Source organism: Liolophura sinensis, chromosome 3 (assembly GCF_032854445.1).
Source record: "Liolophura sinensis isolate JHLJ2023 chromosome 3, CUHK_Ljap_v2, whole genome shotgun sequence".
In the NCBI taxonomy this organism is placed as follows: domain Eukaryota; kingdom Metazoa; phylum Mollusca; class Polyplacophora; order Chitonida; family Chitonidae; genus Liolophura; species Liolophura sinensis.
The window spans coordinates 27019999-27039850 of NC_088297.1; the positions used below are offsets into that span (position 1 = coordinate 27019999).

The following is a 19852-nucleotide window of genomic DNA, read 5'->3' on the forward strand; positions in this document are numbered from 1 at the left end:
GGTTGCTCAAAGCATTTTAAATTTGATACCGTTTAGGCATTTACATGAATAGTAAGAGTAAAATTCTGATGAAAACTGACAAGACACGAAATTTCACCAGTATCATACCAATCATCATACTGTCGTCTCTTCTCAGATTTTCGGTTTCCTCCCACTATAATGCTGGCCGTAGTCGTATATCTAAAGTATTCTAGAGTACTGTGTAAAACACCAGTCAAATAAATAAATAAATAAATTCTCTGATTTTACTCTCTATCCTGCAAATCTTTTATTATATTACATAGCAATAAATTTACGATCCTCACCTCCGACGGGTTTGTCATTAATGAACCATGCAATGTCGGCATCAGCCTCGTTCACAACACACTGGAACTCCTGAGTGCTCCCCTCCGGCAGTACCATCATCATTGGATCGATATGTGAAATCAGCTCCTCTACAGAGATAATGCTACATCCGTTATATCATACTACATACACAGTGCATGCGCCGCTCTATCTACGCTCACTTTACATCACTGCCATCACAAGACAAGCTTGACCTTTGGAGCATGTGAGGCATACAAAGGCTTGTTTACGATAAGCCTCATCGCGACACTATTTAATCAGCATTGAGCAAAAAAAAAAGTTGTTTCACGTGTTGATTAGAATCATGATGTCCATACTGAGAGTAGAGTAGAGTGTTGTGGGAAACATTCATTGTTATGGTTACAGCCTTACTTGTTCCTACAAGATTCAACCATACAATGAGTTTCTTATAGAAATGTCCACAATTCGGTAGTCCTGTATGGTCGAGCTTTCTGACCACGAGGCTGAGATCGTGTATTTGAATCCAGTTCTTATTTACTGGATTGCAGCCTTACGTCAGTAGAATTGTCTGGTACTGAGCTAAGGGTGGTGCTTGTGGTAGTTCTCTGCCTGGTGTTCTGCGCCAACGTGAACCCGACCAGCGACGTGCAGTTGAAATATATAAATATAAGTATTTTCTGGGGCCTCCGTGGCCTAGTTGTTGGCGTGCTAGTGCAACACAATGGCAAGGGGCCTCTCAGTACTGCGACGGCTGTGAGTTCAAGTCCATCTCATGGTTTCTCAGCAACCTACAGATGGTCGTCGGTTTCCCCAACCATAATGCTGTTTGCCGTCGTCGTATAAGTGAAATTGTCTTGAGTACAGAGTGAAACACCAATCAAATAAATAAGTAAATAGTTTGTTTGGGTGTCGATCTGAGCTCTGTTTCATTATTCCCAGCTTGTTCAGACCCATACTCTTCCATTCAATAACCTGGAATTCGGTCTTTTCGAGTAGTATTTCAAACAAAAGTTGTATGTCAAACAAAAACATATTTCCTTCAGTCAATCCTACGGTGGTTCTGACTTCATAACCAGGAAAAGTATAGACTGTAAATTCACAATTGTATACAAACCTACGAGACGGTCGCACTCGCAATCGTCCGGAAAAAGATTCTTTAGGGGGCTTACTGATTTTTGCTATTATAATTAAGAGAACGAAATATAAGCAACTGTTGTAAAAAAAGATGATCTTAGTTCTCTGAAGAGCAGTCGAATCAAGTGATTTGAAAATGGCGGTTTGTGAAGTTCGGCTGTGCCTGAGTGAAGTTTTGGTTGTTCTGCTACAGCATATCACGTGGCGGAACCTTTTTTGTCGCGTACACTGAGGACTGCGCAGGCAAAATGGTCATTCTCCAGGTTTGTCTGAGTAACGATCCAGAGCGGTCGATTTGGAGGTAAGCTGGGAACATGGCAAACCGATTTCAGAGCTAGTTTGGATGGAGCATCAGGACAGAGCGTTTTCGTGAGTCAGGACTATCAATAGGGGGAGTTTCGAGTTGGAACTCTTTTGTCGTCAAAGGTAAAAACAGTCCCACTGTGTCATGTGGCTTGTAAAAAATATTAGGCATTATTTGTTGACATTAATTTTCCGTTCACCTGTCTCGCCCCTTTCTCGAGGCACAAATGACACGTCTTTCCTTTAGTAACTTCACATACGGTCAGATTGTCATTTTTCTCCACCATTGTTCTACTCTAAATTACTTTTTATGACACTTTTTTCAGACGCCCATGTTATGGTGAATATTATCAGAAATTACGCTAAGCCTTCAGAACACAAAACCCTTATATGGACATAGGAGAGGCACACTACACTTACCAGTGACGGTCACCTGAATCGTCTGCTTGACCTCACCCCCGGAATTCTTCGCCTTACAGGCGTATATTCCCTCGTCAGTTTTTTTGACCTTCCGCACTGACAATGAGTACAGCGACCTGTCCACCTTATGTCTGTTACTGAGGCTGCCACCAGGGGGAATCCACGTCACTTCCGGTTGAGGGCTATGAACGTAGTAAAGATTTTTTCACGGGTACTGGCCGGATTGTTATCACGAATAGATTTGTTTGATGGATTTTAGTGATTTGTTGACGCTTAATACTATAATGCCCACTTAAGCCCAGTTAAGCATGCATCACAGAGGCTTTATTACCATTCTACAGTTAAAAGTTTACTGTGCTATGTCTTTTCACTAATTTACCCCCAAATATTTTTACGCCGAGCATTGCAGTTAACTTGAAAAAAGTCGTCAAAATCAGTGCCAGCATACATTGAATTGACAGGAAGTTATGTCCCTTTACCTCTGCATGAGATTTCTGTGCATTCGAGACCACGCGCCTTTCTACGTGATCCTAAGGTACGTAAACAAGACTCGTGTATATATGGGCGCCATCAGCGTGGTGATTTCCCTCGAAAATTTGGGGATAATGATTGATGGGCTAGTAACAGATATTTAATAAATGTTTTCAGATTCATTGAGTCTAAATCTGTGCCGGGGCCTCCGTGGCTCAGTTGATACGGGGGCAGTAGATACATTTGTATTTTAGAATGGTTTCTATGAGGCAACAATAAACACGGAACTGAGGGCGTCATACTACTAGTTGGCTGTCTCCTGCCCAAACTCCGGTATTCACACTGACTGCAGAAACCGGTCAGAAAAGAAAAGTAATACCGTGTCTTAACTGTGGAATGTATTGTACTTACAGGCCATCCACAATGCACTGAAGCTCTAGCCAGTCCCCGGCATTAAGCGTAGTGTTTTCAGTGTAATACACAAGACGTGGCGAACGCGGCTGCGGCTTTTCGCCTGGAAACACAAATGGCATTTCATTTTTCTGTCATGAATATCACCAAGATATAGCTACATATTGAGCAATCAACATTTTACGGTTTTCTATTGGTTAGAGCGTGTCAGTTTATTTGTCACACGGATAGTAAAGGTGTTTTGAAACCTTGATAAGCCATATCCACAAAAAAGCGATATGTTATTCATGATTTTGGTAGCGTATAACAAAGACCTTAACAGTTATTATTCTTCTCTGGATGTAATCCGTCAATGTCACTAATCAAATCAGAAAATTTATTAAATCCTGTCGTGTGAAAAAAACTACGTTGATGTCAAGAAATTTGCAGGTGTAAACAACCAGCCCTTGAATACTTGAAAGTCATAGGAAACACTAAAATGAAGTATGTATAGATGAACGACCATTAACAACTGCCCAGGAAACTAGCTGGATTTATGTGTTCTTTTTGTAGAATTTGTTTCACCTAGTAAAGTGCATTTGAATATTCTATTCTGACGTCACGTAAGGATTTTTACTACATAACACACATTACACTGCTACCTCTCATCATTCAAAATGCATATACATATAGATCTGTGAATACATTCGCCGATTTGACCTTGGAACGGATTATATCAGGTAAAACTTATAAATGTATAAACGTAACTGACATCTTTTGGGTCACAAGAGATCTTTCAACACAATTTTACACTCTTAGCAAGATTATAAAAAAAATAAATCCAACTATTTTCCTGGACTGTTTTTAATGTTCTTTTATCTGATATATACTTCGTTTTAAAGTGGCCATTGCGTTGAAAGCGACAATCTTGTTGACTGATTGATTGATTGATTTATAGATGAAGTAAGGGGATACCTGATTTCACTGTCAGCTTAGTAGGGCTGCCGTACACTCGGGCTCGACTCTCAGCGTTAAACACGGAGCAGTTGTACGTGGCGTTGTCCTTCGCCGAGTCATTCACAGTGAGCGGTAAAAAGTGAAGATTACCTGTCAACAGGAGATGTCAAGTCAGGTGATTGCTTACATTTAATTGCATTTTCGCAACTGGTTACTTTATATATTGGAATTTGTATGCATTTACGCAGAGAAATTTTTGCATCGATTTCATTATTGCCTTTTTTTAACACAACGTGTAGATTATTTCAAACTATTGAATAGATGAACATAAATTCATGTAAATGAATTTACACTTTGTAAATTTTTGAACATTCGGTACGGCAGGTGTTTAAACGCTTATAACCAATAATATGACTTGATGACACCAAAACTGGCGTCAGAAAACAAAAACGCATTTTGAGACTTAATTTCTTTACTGAGAAATGCATCTGTGTGTGGTGTCCACATCCAAAGTGTACAAAGAGTGACCAGTAGTGGTAAGGCAAATACCATGGAAAACTTGTATACTGCTTCCAAGCAGTCTGTACACACGATTTTTATTGTCTGCTTCAGAATAAATTTGCTCCATACCCTCTTCACGGCAAACCATTCGAATCTATGGATTCTATGCTCTGTCGATAATAGGTATTCTGATACGAGAGAAAATTAACGAAATCCGTGCAAGTCTATGAGCTCTTCGTTCCAGCAGAAACAAGTCATCTGTATAGCTTGTTTCTTTCAGAAACAGGCTTTTTTGGTTGGAAACAAAAACAAAAACTGCATGTTCCCAAGGTTGGCATTTTCTAAAAGAATATAAGTTAGTTATTAGAGGGGAAATATGGAAAATTCAGTTTGAACTGCATAAAATGTGAGTAAATGTCTATACCCCGTCTCTATATCCGTCACTGTGGGACAGTTACTTGTATTAATCTAACTGAAAGTTTTCACTTGGTTTCACCGTGACAAATGAGCGATAAAGTTTGAATGTCGTGCTGTTTTGTCCACTTAGCACCATTTTGCTGTTGATTTTGCCATTTCTCTGAACTCAAACATTGTGTGTAATTTCAGCGTGGTAAGATACAGGCGAAGTTTTGAAAAGCAATCTGTTTATCAGTCTATGTTAAATTGCTTTTGTTTCTCTTGCTAAAAAGCAGTTGAGCATTCAGTGTAAAATAACCCGATAATTGTAATTATATTCCATTTCATCTCAGTTTTGGTAGCGTTATGGACAGAAATTCTTCTGATAGAACTCATTGTGCAAGCTATTCTTTTTTTTTTGATTGGTGTTTTACGCCGTACTCAAGAATATTTCACTTATACGACGGCGGCCAGCAGTATGGTGGGTGGAAACCGGGCAGAGCCCCGGGGAAACCCACGACCATCCGCAGGTTGCTGTCAGGCCTTCCCACGTACGGCCAGAGATGAAGGCAGCATGAGCTGGTCTTGAACTCACAGCGACCGCATTGGTGAGAGGCTTCTGGGTCATTACGCTGCGCTAGCGCGCTAACCGACTGAGCCACGGAAGCCCCGGCAAGCTATTCAGATGACTTGTTCGTGTATAAGAACATGTGTGACGCGTGTTTCGCATTTATTTATTTAATGCTTGTCAAACAGGCGTTTTGGAGTTAACCGCTTAAGTACACTACCAAAACTAAGCGTCCGTTTAGGTCTAAACGGTGTGATGTGAGAGGTAAGCACTACTGTTTAGGAATTACACGGCATTGGTCACCACTGGCGTTTAGTCACTAAGCACTGCTTTCTCCACACTTATTTAGGTTTTAAGCCATCATTTTTAATGTCAACTGGTTTTTAAAAGCCTCATCGGTGTTTGAAAATCATGTGGGGGGATGGGTGGGTGTGGAGGGTGGTGGGGATGGGTGTGGAGGGGGGATAGCTGGGTGTGGAGTGGGGGGGGGGAATGACTGCCATGTAGAATCTATACGATCTTTTTTCCTGTGCAGCCCACAGGATTTGGTGATGTATTGTGTAAGAAGTTAGCAGTTTTGATGGATACTTTTCTTACAAAACGACAAAAGGCAGTTTCCAGAGAAGAAAAAAGTGATAACAAATAAAATACGCTTTCTGCTTGCTTTCAGCTTCTATAGATCGATGTCGAGCTGTTGTTGTGGGTAAATTATACTCAGGGAGTTGCTTTCGCTATCCCATTACCTCGCTATGGTGAGGCCTCGCTGCCTTGAGGTAGCAAAGTGATGTAACAAGGATATGCTACTCGCTGTCCCTTTACCTCGCTCCGGTGAGGCCTCGCTGCCCCGTGGTAACGAATCGATGTGAAAAGGATATGCTATCTCGCCGTGCCATTACCCAGCTACAATGAGGCCTCGCTACCTCGAGGTAGGAACCGATGAAACAAGGAAATGCTATCTCGCTGCCCCATTATCTCGCCACAGTGAGGCTTTGCTGCCTCGAGGTAGTCAAGCGATGGACCAAGGATACGCTATCTCGCTGTTCCATTACTTCGCTCCGGTGAGGCCTCGCTACCTCGAGGTAGCCAAGCGATGTAATAAGGAAATGCTATCTCGCTGTCCATTACCTCGCTGTGGCGTGGCCTCGCCGCATCACAGCCACATATATGAACAGTTGCAATCAAAGCGCATCTGAGATACATATTTTATTGTCGACAAGTTATATGATATCATAGTACACGATTTGAGTACTGATTTCACTCATTCGCCAAGACAATACCTTGCATCTTTCCAAATTTCCAACTGTTCACTGTTTTTCTTTGAATGATTCCGCCTTATCTTCATACTTTATATACTTTCTTAGTTATTTGGTAGTTCATGTTAAACTTCTTCCCAAGAATTGGTCTTGCGATTATTCACCTGGAACGTCCAGCTTGGTTGACGGCTGGTATACGAATATCTGTTTCGACGCATAGATTAACTACCTCGACATTAGTTGATTTCACAAATCTTGTCATACCCTTATTGTGTAGTTCTACAACCAGAACTCACCTAACTGGTCCACGGTAATTCGCCGGCTATGCGGAATTTCACTCTTACCAAGGTACCAGTTAAAGTCCTTGAGGGCAGGACGTGGCTTGCTGTCAGGTCGACTACGGCAGGGAAGGGAATGATTCTCACCGGCGTACCCCATCACCTCCTCCGGCATTTCCGTCGGGAATCTGAACAAGTCTGATGAAAGAAGCCTATTGTTTTAAGTCAGAACTTATTGAAGTGGTCAAAGTAACAATCTCACTATGCAACTTTAGTGACGGCGTCTTCTGTCAGACTTCCCTCGATCTCACATTTCGTGAGGTCACGGTGTTACATGTACATGTGCATAAAAATACACGAATAATTTTATAGACATGTCAGGAATAGGCATTAGACATGACATGAGTTGGTAATAAACGTGTCAGGAATTGGCATTAGACATGTCAGGAATCGGCAACAGATATGACAGGAAAGGGCATTCGACATGTCAAAAATTGTCAATAAACATGTCAGGAATTGGTATTAGACATTATAGGAATTGGCAACAAACGTGTCAGGAATTGGCAACAGACGTGTCAGGAATTGGCAACACATCAGGGCTTGGCATTGGACATGACAGGAATTGGTAACACACGTCAGGAATTGACATTAGACATGTCGGGAATTGGCCATAGACGTGACAAGAATTTTTAAATAGACGTGTCAGGAATTGGCAATAGGCATGACAGGAATTGGCATTAGACATGACAGGAGTTGGCATTAGACATTTCGGGAATTAGCATTAGACATGTCAGGAATTGGCAATAGACATCTGCGAAATTGGCAATGGACATGTCAGGAATGGACATAGACATGTGAGGAATTGGCATTAGATGACAAAAATTGGCAAAAGACATGTCAGAAATAGACATAGACGTGTCAGGAATTGGCAGTAGACATGTCAGGAATTGGCCTTAGACATGACAGGAATTGGCGTTAGACATTGCCAAGAATTTACAATATACGTCAGGAGTAGGCAACAGACATGTCAGAAACTGGCAATAGCCATGTCAGGAATTGGGTTTAGGCATATCAGGAATTGGCATTAGGCATGTCAGGAACGACATTAGACATGTGAGGAATACTAAATACTAAAGCAAAATCGACCCTATAGCCTATCAGAACACATTGGGTGAGATTTCATTGGTTAACTTATATATTTCATCAGTGGCTTAGGTCATACATGTGTACAATTGACATATTCCTTCAAGTCTTGTGGGATAAGGAATTAAGTAGCTCACATCATCGTACAGAGCACAGCCCAGATCTAATATGCGAAGTGTGATGACAGTGACATCATTTTTATGTAGTTCATATTATCGTATGGAACACAGCCTAGTCTAAAAATGTGACATGTGATGACGTCAGCAACGGAATAGAGTGACATCTTTCATTAACGCAATATATTAGCTACATCATTGTGAGAAAAAGTCAGGAGTCCCATGCGGATATTATAAGATTTAATAAATATACATCTGACTCCAATAAATGTGACAAATCTAGGCATTTCACCAAATGTGTGGTAAAGCTCTATACTGGACAATGTGAATCTTACCTGACTTAGTCAGAGTTTTCGGGGAAGATCGGGAAACTCCGTAAGTGTTAGTAGCCACACAATAGTACGTTCCTTCATCCGCCACCGTGACCCTTGTGATGTTGATATGCCCCTGTTTTAACGCGATCCTTTCAGTAATGTTCAGAACTTCGCCATCTTTTACCCAGGTGATACTGTAAATAAAGAATCTTTATTACGGAGAAAAGGGCATTGGGGAGATAGGACAGCTAGAAAGAAGTAGTTTATTTATGTCTGCATTACGTGGTTATACATATTAAGAAGAAATAAAACTTTTTAATTTTCTGCACGGTTGTATTCCAGCCGCGCTTTCGAACTTTCCCTAAAAGTGCCCGACAGACCTTAAGTTTGTAAACTTGTTTGGAAAGCCACAGATAAATTCTACGTATTTTGGAATTCATTCGAACGGAATTTTGAAATCCTGGCCCTAGTTAAATACAACAAACAATATTTAGCTGGAAAATATCGACTTCATTTAAGATCTCTCGACATTTCTGCGACTCTCAAAGACTGATATCATGTGTTTTACATTTTGTTGCCTAGAAAATGTGTGCCATTGTCGGGACACAACGTAAATACCGTATGCTTTAACAGGTAAAAGCAGTTCACGCCACAAAACCTAATCTCACGTTACGTCTTAGTGGCTGTCGAGTAAAGGCCGGTGTAAACTGAGTGTTTCGTTGTGACTCCACCCGACACAATTAAAAATCGCATTGAGTTGCTGACAAATGTTCTGGTGTATACCTCTCCACGACGAAAATCGAGTCCAGTTGGCTGCAGTCGTGTTTAGTCGTGAGTGATCTGACCGTGCGAGATTTATAAAAAAAAAAAACATCAGACCCAGTCGAGAGTCTTTTATAGTGTATCCACTCCTACTATCGTCAGTGACTGTCTTCAACCTTCAGCCAATCAGAACTGGGCGCACAGTCACGCGACCACACCACATTTTGGTATCCAAAATGGCGGTGCCCAAGGAGGCAAATCTTGAACCCAATTCCACGAATTGCGCTGGTGTAACCTGAAGGTGACATAATCACAATGACTTAAAGAAAACTTTGTAATGTTCACACCTAACATATTGAACGAAGCACAGTTGAAACCACCGAGTTCCAGGTAAGTGGATGTAACGATTCAGATCGGCATGAATAAAGGACTGAGGAAGAGAATCTAAGATGACATGACCAGCCACCGTCGGAACTAACAATTTACTCGCATTGGCGTCGGAAGTAGCACGTCCGGTACAGTCATGGTCTTACCACTTTCCATCACACAAAAGAAAAAACCATGCGCACATTAAACCGTTAATCACGTAAAACTACAATGGATCTATGTAAAAAATAAAAACCACGTAAAACAATTTCAGGGCATCTCCAGCCGTCTAGCATCCCATATTTTCGGGATCTAAGCGGCCCTGTACAATTGCCTTTCGCACTAGGACAGTTGACAGGTGCCGTACCACCACACTGACCTGACCATGTACACGGTGTTTTTTTTTTTCAGCCCATTTTAAACCTGACCTCTGACGTATTCTTGAAATGTTCACCCTGAACTAGGCGCACAGTCATGCGGCCACTTTTTGGTATCCAAAATGGCGGCGCCCAAGGAGTTCACATGGACGACACAGGTAGACGACAAGCTCATCGAGATTTGGAGTGATGAGCCTTGTGAAAAAGCCCCTGCTGTTCACGCAACAGTAGCCAAGACTTTACCCATCAACTCCTGACTGACTGTCTCCGACGGCGTCTGTGACGAAGAATAATACAGATTGCTGCAATAGATGGATTGCAATGGTAAGTTTGTGCCTACTGGATGTCTATTCTTAGAGGAGTCATAAGCTGGACAAAGGCCCTTGGCTGGTAAGGGCATACAACTGGCAACACACGCAAAAGCACCTCAAAGATGGCTACCATTGCAAACCATGTGCTTGTGGTTTAACGTCGTACTCAACAATTTTTCAGTCATATGACGACGAAGGAATCCTTAGGGTGCATGTACGCGTAATGTGCCTCCTTGTTGCAGGACGGATTTCCACCGTTCTTTTATTTAGTGCTGCTTCACTGAGACGACTTACCGAAGGCAAGTAAGTCGCCCCGTCCGAGCCATTATACTGATACGGGTCAACCAGTCGTTGTACTATCCCCTTCATGCTGAACGCCAAGAGAGAAAGTCACAACTTCCTCTTTTAAAGCCTTTGTTGTGACTGGATCTACCGGTCCCGAAGCGGACGATCTACCAACTGTGTCATTGTTCCGAGTACATGTGGGTGATCTTACATTTCTTTCACAGTCTTACCTTGGAAGTGGATATCCCGTCACAACACATTCAGCTGCGATATAATCGTTAAAAAAGTCCTGGCTAGTCAGCGACGACACAGACGGTGGGCGTGGTTCTGGAGAGAAGATAAATGCATTTACTGGAGGGGGACATGTCACGTGGTACGAGATCGAGATGTAAAGGGGGAGATGTAAAGTTGGGATGCTAGGAATATCACACAACAGAGTTTAACATCAGTCCATTCAACAATCTGATTTTTACAATGAACAATAAACAATGAACCAAGTAGACGACAAACAATTACATAGGCAGCAACCTCAGCTTTACAACTCTATCATTTCTCTTCGAAGCCGAGTTTGGATTGACGTCGATATTTTGTTATATGCCTACAGATTGGGTTTTATTCGTAGGTGGCGTCTCCTACTCCAATACCTCATACCTCATCTCCGGCCGCACGTGCGAAGGTCTGCAGGTAAACTGCGGATGGTCGAGGGTTTCCCCAGGGCTCTGCCCGACTCCCCCCACCATAATGCTGACCGCCGTTGAAATATTCTTTAGCACGGCGTAAAAAAACTCCGATCAAATAAATCAATCAACCAGTCTCGAAAGACAACAGGCCCGTAGACGTGAGGTCCCTTGTTCGAATCCAGCTAGCTCTGCTCCCAGAGGTAGGTCATTTTCTAGTTCTGAAATCGCTTTCATTCTTCCCAGATCAGCTTTTAGAATTATACCTCTGTGTATTGTTATACATTCAGTAACCTGGAACTTAGCCCTGTCGCTTGCGCTGTACGTGTGAAAACACGCCACAAAACTGGTTTCCTTTGATATTGAAGCAAGTCTGAATTCTAATCACCTCATTGTCCGTGAACAGTAAAGACTGTGCCCTCACCATAAACACACGTATTTGAAAGTGTCCACTGAGACAGCATCCGAACTCGACTCCTTTGCAAAGCTTTCGGATATGAATGTTACAAGAACGCATTGATTTTTCTTACTATTCATGTAGTAAATTAGTGAACCTAAACCTAATGTATGCCCCCTAGCTTTCCACCAGTACAAAGCCATATCACCACATGAACCTTGCACTTTTTTCTACAACATATCCAAAACTAAACCTAGCATGACCACCGTTGGAAGTAAAGTCATAGCATTTTGTTACCTTGGTAACCTCCAGGGGAGTAAGAAGTAACATAGGCAAAACGGTTTTTAGTCGTATCCTAAAAAGAGACAAAATTCTCATATATTTTAACTAGGTGCAAACTAACAGGGCAGAAATGTATAGTGCATCAATAACCTAAAATGTCCGTGAGGCAGTATCACCCAATCAGTTTCACAATTCCACGAAAGATTCCAGGTGTACCTAAAGGTGACATAATGTCACAATGACTTGAAGTAAACCGTGTTTTTTTTTTCTTTGTTTGTTTGTTGTTGTTTTTTTTGTGACGTTCACACTTCACATGTTCAGCACAACACAACCGGAGCCACCGAGTTCCAGGTAAGTGAATGCAACGATTCAGATCGGCATGAATAAGGAACTGAGGAAGAGAATTAAGGATGACATGATCAGCCATCCTCGGAACTAACCATTTACCTGCGGTGCAGTCAGAAGCAGCACAGACGGTACGACCATGGCCGTACTACCTTTCATCACTCAAAAAAACGTAAAGAAGAAAAATTAAGATAAGAAATCAAAAGTAAAGTCGAACAAATTTACTGGCGACCAACAAAATGAAGGCCCATGTGCACACCTGTGCACACTAGACCTTTAATCAGGGATTTACCGGATGCAAAAAACACGCGTCTCTGACGCGTGTTTTTTAACTTGGACACAAAAAATGCATCGGCAGGGGTCCCATGGGACGCAACAAAAAAACCCCCCCAAAATTTACAACCACATCCAAGTGCCCATGGAAGCTGATTTAGTCACTAAAATAATTCATGTATCCAGTTATTTTCATAAACCAGCATCCACGAGTTCTACGGTAGTAACATGGCACGTCCAGCGCTAAAAATAGCACGCGTGGCCTACAATTGTGACGTATGCTGCTAGAGGGGATCAATGAATTGACGCACTACTTCAATGCACACAGCACGCGCTGTAAAGTGTAAGCGGTCCGCTGAGCAAATGTGCTATCATTCAAAGCAAATCATGAGCAAACAGTCCAAGTTGTCAAAGTTTTTCGGCGGTGGATCCGAGTCTAGCCACACTGTTATCATGCGTGATTCTGAATCACCTGAGCCGGCTGAAGCTGAAAAAACACACACTGACACAGACGCGGTATCGGCACCTAAACGGGCTCGCACTCGATCGTTTCAAACCGAATGGCAAATGAAATTTCCATGGTTGAGTAGGGCCAACTCCGAATCCCAGGCCTCGGGTATGATATGTAACACTTGTAAAAATGCAAATTTTGACAATTCCTTCACAACAAACCAGGGCTGTTGTAACTTTCAACTCAGCGCATTGTCCCGCCATCAAGATTCTAAACAACACATCGAGGCTGTAAAGATTTTACATACGCGCTCTCACACAGATGCGGCCATGAAAAAAGTTCGCGAAGTCAGCCAAAATACGTACGACGAAAAAATGAACAGCGAAATGATTCAGCTAAGAACTGTTTTTGTGATGGCCAAAAATAACATTGCCGCTGATAATTTTCGAGACCTAATGGACTTGCAAGTTTTGAATGGTGTAAAAGTGAAGCAGTACTACAAACGGCCGCAAATTGTCTCCGATATGGAGGAGTGTATAGAACAAGTCGCGGAGGAAAGCATTCTTGACAAATTACAGGCAAGTGACTTCATGGGCATAATGTTGGACGAGACTTGTGATGTATCAGTGGAACAAAAAAAATTGCCATTTATGTTAGATACATTGACAATGGAGAAGTGCATGTGTCGTTTATAGGCAATGAACGTATAACAGACGGTACCGCTGCTGGTATTGAAACTGCCATTATCTCAGTTTTGGAAAGGAAAAACATTTGCCAGGATGACATGCAGAAAGTCCTTGGTCTGGGAACTGACGGAGCGGCTGTAATGACTGGTCGTCACAATGGACTCGGCGCAAAACTGGGCCGTCGAAATAAGAATATTGTCCATATCCACTCACCGTTTGAATTTAGCTGTATCCCAGGCAGGAAAGTCGATTGAGTATTGCAAGAACTATCACGCCATGATCCACTCACTCTATCAGTTTTACAGGGATTCTTCTGTCAGATACGATAAGCTAAGACAACTACAAACTGTTCTTAACGGCAAGGCAAAACAAATCGTGGAACCCACATCTGTTCGTTGGCTTTCTATTGAGTCTGCTATGAAAATGATTCTAGACAGTTATTGTGCCATTATGCTCTCCCTTGATGCGGAAAAATCACCGAAAGCAGTAGGACTATCGAAATTTATTGGCAATTCATTGTTCCTGTTGTTCACAGCATTCCTCATTGACATTTTAACAGCCATTGGAATTCTAAGTCTTACGTTCCAGAAAGATGCCGTCAACCTTTCTCATATCAAACACAGTGTTACTTCTGCCAAGAACACATTGACTGACATGAGAAAAGGGTCCAGCAAGGTTACGGAAGTCCTCAATGCTTTGGGCGAGATGCCAACAACAGGAGAGGCAGCCAAGTACCATGATGTGAATGTTACAGATAATAACATTCTCAGGCAAAGGTTTAATGATATCAGAAATACCTACCTGGATAAGCTCAGCAGTAACCTTGATGACAGGTTTCCCCGTGACGTTAGACAAGCTTGAATGTTTTGATGTCCTGTTCAACCCAGGGCGATACCCTGGTGACCTTAACCTCTTAGATTATGGCGTGCAACAGTTTGGTGTGTTAGTAGAGTTTTACCAAGAGCTTGTTAACAAAGAGAGAATGGAAGCTAGCTTTCTACAGTTCAAACACTTAGCTAAGTCATACCAAGTGCTTTCATTTGAAGCTTTTGTGAAAGTGTTGATCAGAGGGTTTAATGAAGAGTTTCCTGACTTTGTGTTACATGGCAAAATTGCATTGGTGCTTCCAGTTTCCTCTGCCCCATGTGAGAGGGGATTTTCCATCCAAAATGCAATGAAGAACAAATCCAGGAACCGGATAACCCCAGAACGTCTAAACAGGCTGATGTTTATCAAACTGAATGGTGGCAGTGTGGAGCACTTTGACTTTGCCAGAGCAGCCAAAATTTTCACTGACATGAGAAAAAGACTTCCTCATTAATAAGTTCTCTCAGTGTACAGCTGGTCAGACTGTCACTCAAGGCCACTCAGTGACTATATAAGTGATAATCATAAAATAAATTGAGAGTTTGACTTTAATGATAGAGAAAAAAAAGTCTTTGTAACATTGAAAAAATAAACAGAGCACAAAGGTCATTAATATATATATGTGTTTTTATAGGTCATTTATATATTAAAAATTCATTGGACCCCCATTATGGTATGTGGGACCCCACTTTTTTTTTGAATGGGGTCCATTGGACCCCACAAAAATTACAGCCAGGTAAAACCCTGCCTTTAATCACATAAAACTACAATGGATTTATGTGAAGAACAGAAACCCCGTTAACAATTTTATCTCCAGCCGTCTAGGACTCCAAAGCTGTCGGGGTCTAAGCGCCGCTGCACAACCGCCTTTCGCACTAGGACAGTTTACCGGTGGCCCTACCACTAAATTGACCTGACTTGACCATACGCGCTGTTTTTTCGACCCATTTCAACCCTGACCTCTGACATACACTTGAAATATGCGCCCAGAAGGGCGTAAAACACTAATTCTAACAACTGATTCTGTAACCTAAAAAGCATTGGACAGACTAGATTTGAGATCAGTTTGAACGTCCGTATATGTCTTCTACACTCACGATCTAAATGTACACTAAATAATTTGTTAAATTGCCGACTGAGTCACTTTCACCCACATCATTCTTTACTCAAATAATTCGAAGTGGTTTCATTTAATTTTGCTCACCATTCAGTTTTACTTTGAATACAAAATTAAAAACATATATCAAAGGAGAAAAAATGTTAAAAACATGCAAATTTCACATGAAAACGTGTGAAAAGTTAATCGTAAATATGGTCTTAAATATTTTTGTCATTTGAAAATAATTTTTGTGTGGTTGATATTTGGTACCACCATTTGGCGTCATTGGTTTGTTATGATGTGATGCATGAATGTGTAATAAATTTATCTGAATGAAAATCTGCTGTTTATATCTAAACATATCCGTTAAATCTGAATTAAGACAATAATTAGATATATATTACAAATATAAATATGAGTTGTCAAGTAATAAACTTGTCAGAAGGAAACCCAAATGTATTTATTGGACATGAGCCATATCCTTTTTTATGACTTTCTTGTGCAAAGAAGATATATACCAAGGAATGACCCTAAATACCCACGATACAAAATTATTTTCAAATGTCCATTTCTCCTAAAAGAAAAAAAGTATTCAGTCTTGATCATGTTTACAAATAACTTTTCACATTCTTTCGTTTGATTTATTTCTTTATTTATTTGATTCGTGTTTTGCGTCGTGGTTAGGAATATTTCACTTGTACGACGGCGGACGGCATTGTGATGGGAGGAGACCGGACAGAGCCCGGGAGAAAACCCATGACTATCCGCAAGTTGTTGGGAGACCTTCCCACGCACGACTGAAACTCACATCGACCGCATTGGTGAGAGGTTCATGGCAGGGTCAGAATTTCGACGCGAGTCCGTGAGCCGACTCGCGCAAAAGTCCAGTGGGGCGAGTCCATGTGGATTCGCGCAAAACGTAACATGTATACATGGTTTGTTTGGTAAAAGGTTTCACTTTCTGACGCGTGTTCCTGTCTCGAATAACTTAAAATTGGGAACCGACGGATGTTGACACTCTCGGACATTTACGACTGCCGTAAATTGGCCGAGTATTGCCATACATAAGACGCGGTCGCTGATTGGTCATGCAGAAATGTGTCAACCAGTCAATGCCGTTTTAACTCTGTCGAGGTTGACGGCCGCTACCAAACTCCTCACCTCGTTTTTTGACAGCATGATCTCGGCTAAGCATCTGCGGGAGAATATTGACTATAAGTATTTTGTTCAGTCTTAACATTGAAGGCAGTTATACTGAATTTAGTGTCTTTAAAGATATAACTGTGAAGAAACTACTGGTTAACAAAACTTCGCCCTGTTTGTGCAGAAAAAATGTATCTTTGTATGGCAGAGGAATAGTTTGTTTTCTGTCGGACACTCACACGAGGGCCGAATGACTGTTTACAAAAATGGCGTCCCGTGGGAAATGCATATCGAAAAGGTCCATTGCTATTTGGGAGGACGATTTAAAATCAAATTTTGAATTTACGTTGGAGGATGGAGGAGAGAAATTAGTGGCTGCAACATGCAGTCTGCTTACATTTATGTTGTTATTTAAGTGCTTCTATTCCTGATGAATAAATCTGTTGAAATTTTCAACACTGGTTTTAACATCAAACTAAAAACGCAACTTTGTATAATCAGCTAAGCTTTTCTCATAAGTTTATCATATGCTGAATTATGGTATTCATTTATTGTGTCCTGTTGCCTGATTGTTAGTTGGCACTTGTGACAAGGGCTCGCCATCAGTAAAAGTCGATTTAGGTTAATTTGTCACCAAACCGTTTGTGTTTAAAGTTTTGATAAATCTAAACATTAAAAGAGTTAAACTGAATTTTAGTTGTTTCTTACATGTATATACATTTATTTTGAGAATTTTCGTTTTGACTCTGGGCTCTCGCAAATGGCAGTAGTAGGAGTCCACCTGGACTCTCGCGTCTCCGCACGAAATTCTGACCCTGCATGGTTTACTGCGCCCTGCTGGCTTCCTAACCAACTCGGCCTCGGAGGGCCCTTTTCGTTTCTTTATTTGACTTTTATGTTTTCTCCAGAGCTAAAGAAAGATTGGATTATTTGAGATTAACCTAAAAGCAAATACACTGTACAATACGTTCGCAGCTTGTATCATTCCTATTTTGACGACTTAATAACTGTAGCCGACGCAGTTTTCTGAGAAACGCAATGAACGAATGACTTATGAAATGGGTGACGAAGAGATAGTGACTAGGTAATCAGATCACCTATTACGTCATTATGCATGTACTCCGCGTCATTTCACTTCCGGTTCAGGTTGCCCCAGTTTCTCCGTGACCATATATGGAATTATTTCACAGATACTGAACTTAAGAGTTTTCTAAATTGTACTCCACGCTGTGGTTTACTAGTGTAGTTCCCATTTGTAGTCAGAGAGCAGAGGGTAAGACAAAAGTGCATTTGACACTGTGGTTTACTAGTGTAGTTCCCATTTGTAGTCAGACAACAGAGGGTAAGACAAAAGTGCATTTGACACTGTGGTTTACTAGTGTAGTCCCCATGTGTTGTCACAAAGTACTTGGTCACACAGAAGTGTATTTGACGCTGTACTTTACCAGTATAGGCTATGGTCACAAAGTACAGTCACAAAGTACAGGGTAAATTAGAAGTGTACTTGACTCTGTGGCGTTCTTGTGTAATTCCTATTTGCACTGATAAAGTACGCAGCTACATGTATATAAGCATAATCTATATGCGTATGTATTCTTTACTGTATGTATTTCCTGATGATAGCACAAACATAATGACCGAATTATAGAAAAATATTATGACTTTAATATTCGGAGTTACTTCCTTTCTGTTTTATAAAACCACAAGTTAAGACTGTATGATTTTGGTCTGACAGCTCCGTGGTCCTGGGCGACCTATGTTGTATTTATTTGAGTGCTAAGGGCTACTTAACACTAAGCATGCTTCATAAAACTAACCCCATGACTTATACAACACGGTATAAACCATAAGTGTACTTACTTAACGCTGTACTTATGCTGAAGACTGACAGCGCACAAAACACAACACAGACGTGGTACCATGCCATTGTTAGTTTTTTTCTTCCTGCAGCAAATAAAGCAAAGAACAGCCTTTTAGAAAAACCATTTTGAAAACCAAATTAAAAAATATAAATAGGTTTAAATATTAATTTGTTACACTGACAGTGTGAAAATTTCGTCTAAAAAATGAAGTTATTGGTAAAGCACAGGTTTTTCAAAATGAACCACACATTACACGTAATATGCTAAACTGACAACATTAACAACATATAGGTAAACAACAACAACATGTTGACATTCCGGGTGCTGTTGACACACCTAATCCTAACCCCAGTCGTAAAGGGGAAAAACCTTGAGAACAGATTAAAATGACAAGTAAATATAAAGAAGTACAGAACAACCTTTTCAAGAACGAATATCAGGAAAAGAAGCCCTTTTCATTCTCAAATTAAATTTACGTTCCATCCATTGTATGCGGCAATTTGCCTTCCACAAGCCAACATCCTTTGAAGATAGTTTGTTGCGGTACAGAAATTTTAGACAACTTTTTCAAGGGAATCAAAAAGCACGAAAATATGTCCATATCATAAGGAGGGAATAATTATAAGTACTGTACGACAGTTACGGGTTTTTTTTAGCAACAACAATGTAAGACAATTTTGTTCCATAAATAAGAAAGCACGAAAATACTTCCACATCATAAAGAGGGAAGATGTTTCAATTTTTCTATAATTTTAGGTAAAACTATAGATGATTGCCCTGGGAGAGAAGCAGCTAGGCAAGACTCGAGTCAATAAATGATGGCCATGAAACCATTTTATGGAAAATTATCGTCCATTTGAAAATCCCGTTGGTCTTCTTATCAGGTAAAAGAATGCCTTGCTTGTTTATTGGAGCTTGTAGAACAAACTCTCGCAATGATCTTGATTTATTTTTCCCACATCATGATGCGATGCGTTTCACTTGTCCTACATAAATATTCTTCAGCAAGTTTTTCAGCGGAGAAAAACATTTGGCACATTTGCCTATTACAGAAATTTGGAAACATCTTCATAGTATCAGTAGTTTTCTTTGTGGACAAATAGCAGGCATAATCATCAT

General features: G+C 40.9%; 1 protein-coding gene across 1 annotated transcript in view; it reads right to left on the minus strand.

The window, feature by feature from the left end:
* LOC135464057 (contactin-4-like) overlaps positions 1–19852 on the minus strand; it is a 37016-nt gene that overhangs the window by 11331 nt on the left and 5833 nt on the right. The window contains exons 2-9 of the mRNA XM_064741534.1: positions 18732–18815; positions 10882–10978; positions 8572–8744; positions 6996–7175; positions 4000–4131; positions 3046–3148; positions 2164–2345; positions 306–434 (exon numbers count right to left, since the gene is read on the minus strand). Of these exons, the coding sequence (XP_064597604.1) occupies positions 306–434; positions 2164–2345; positions 3046–3148; positions 4000–4131; positions 6996–7175; positions 8572–8744; positions 10882–10978; positions 18732–18798 (1063 nt within the window). The 5' untranslated portion in view covers positions 18799–18815. The remainder of the gene's footprint in view (positions 1–305; positions 435–2163; positions 2346–3045; positions 3149–3999; positions 4132–6995; positions 7176–8571; positions 8745–10881; positions 10979–18731; positions 18816–19852) is intronic.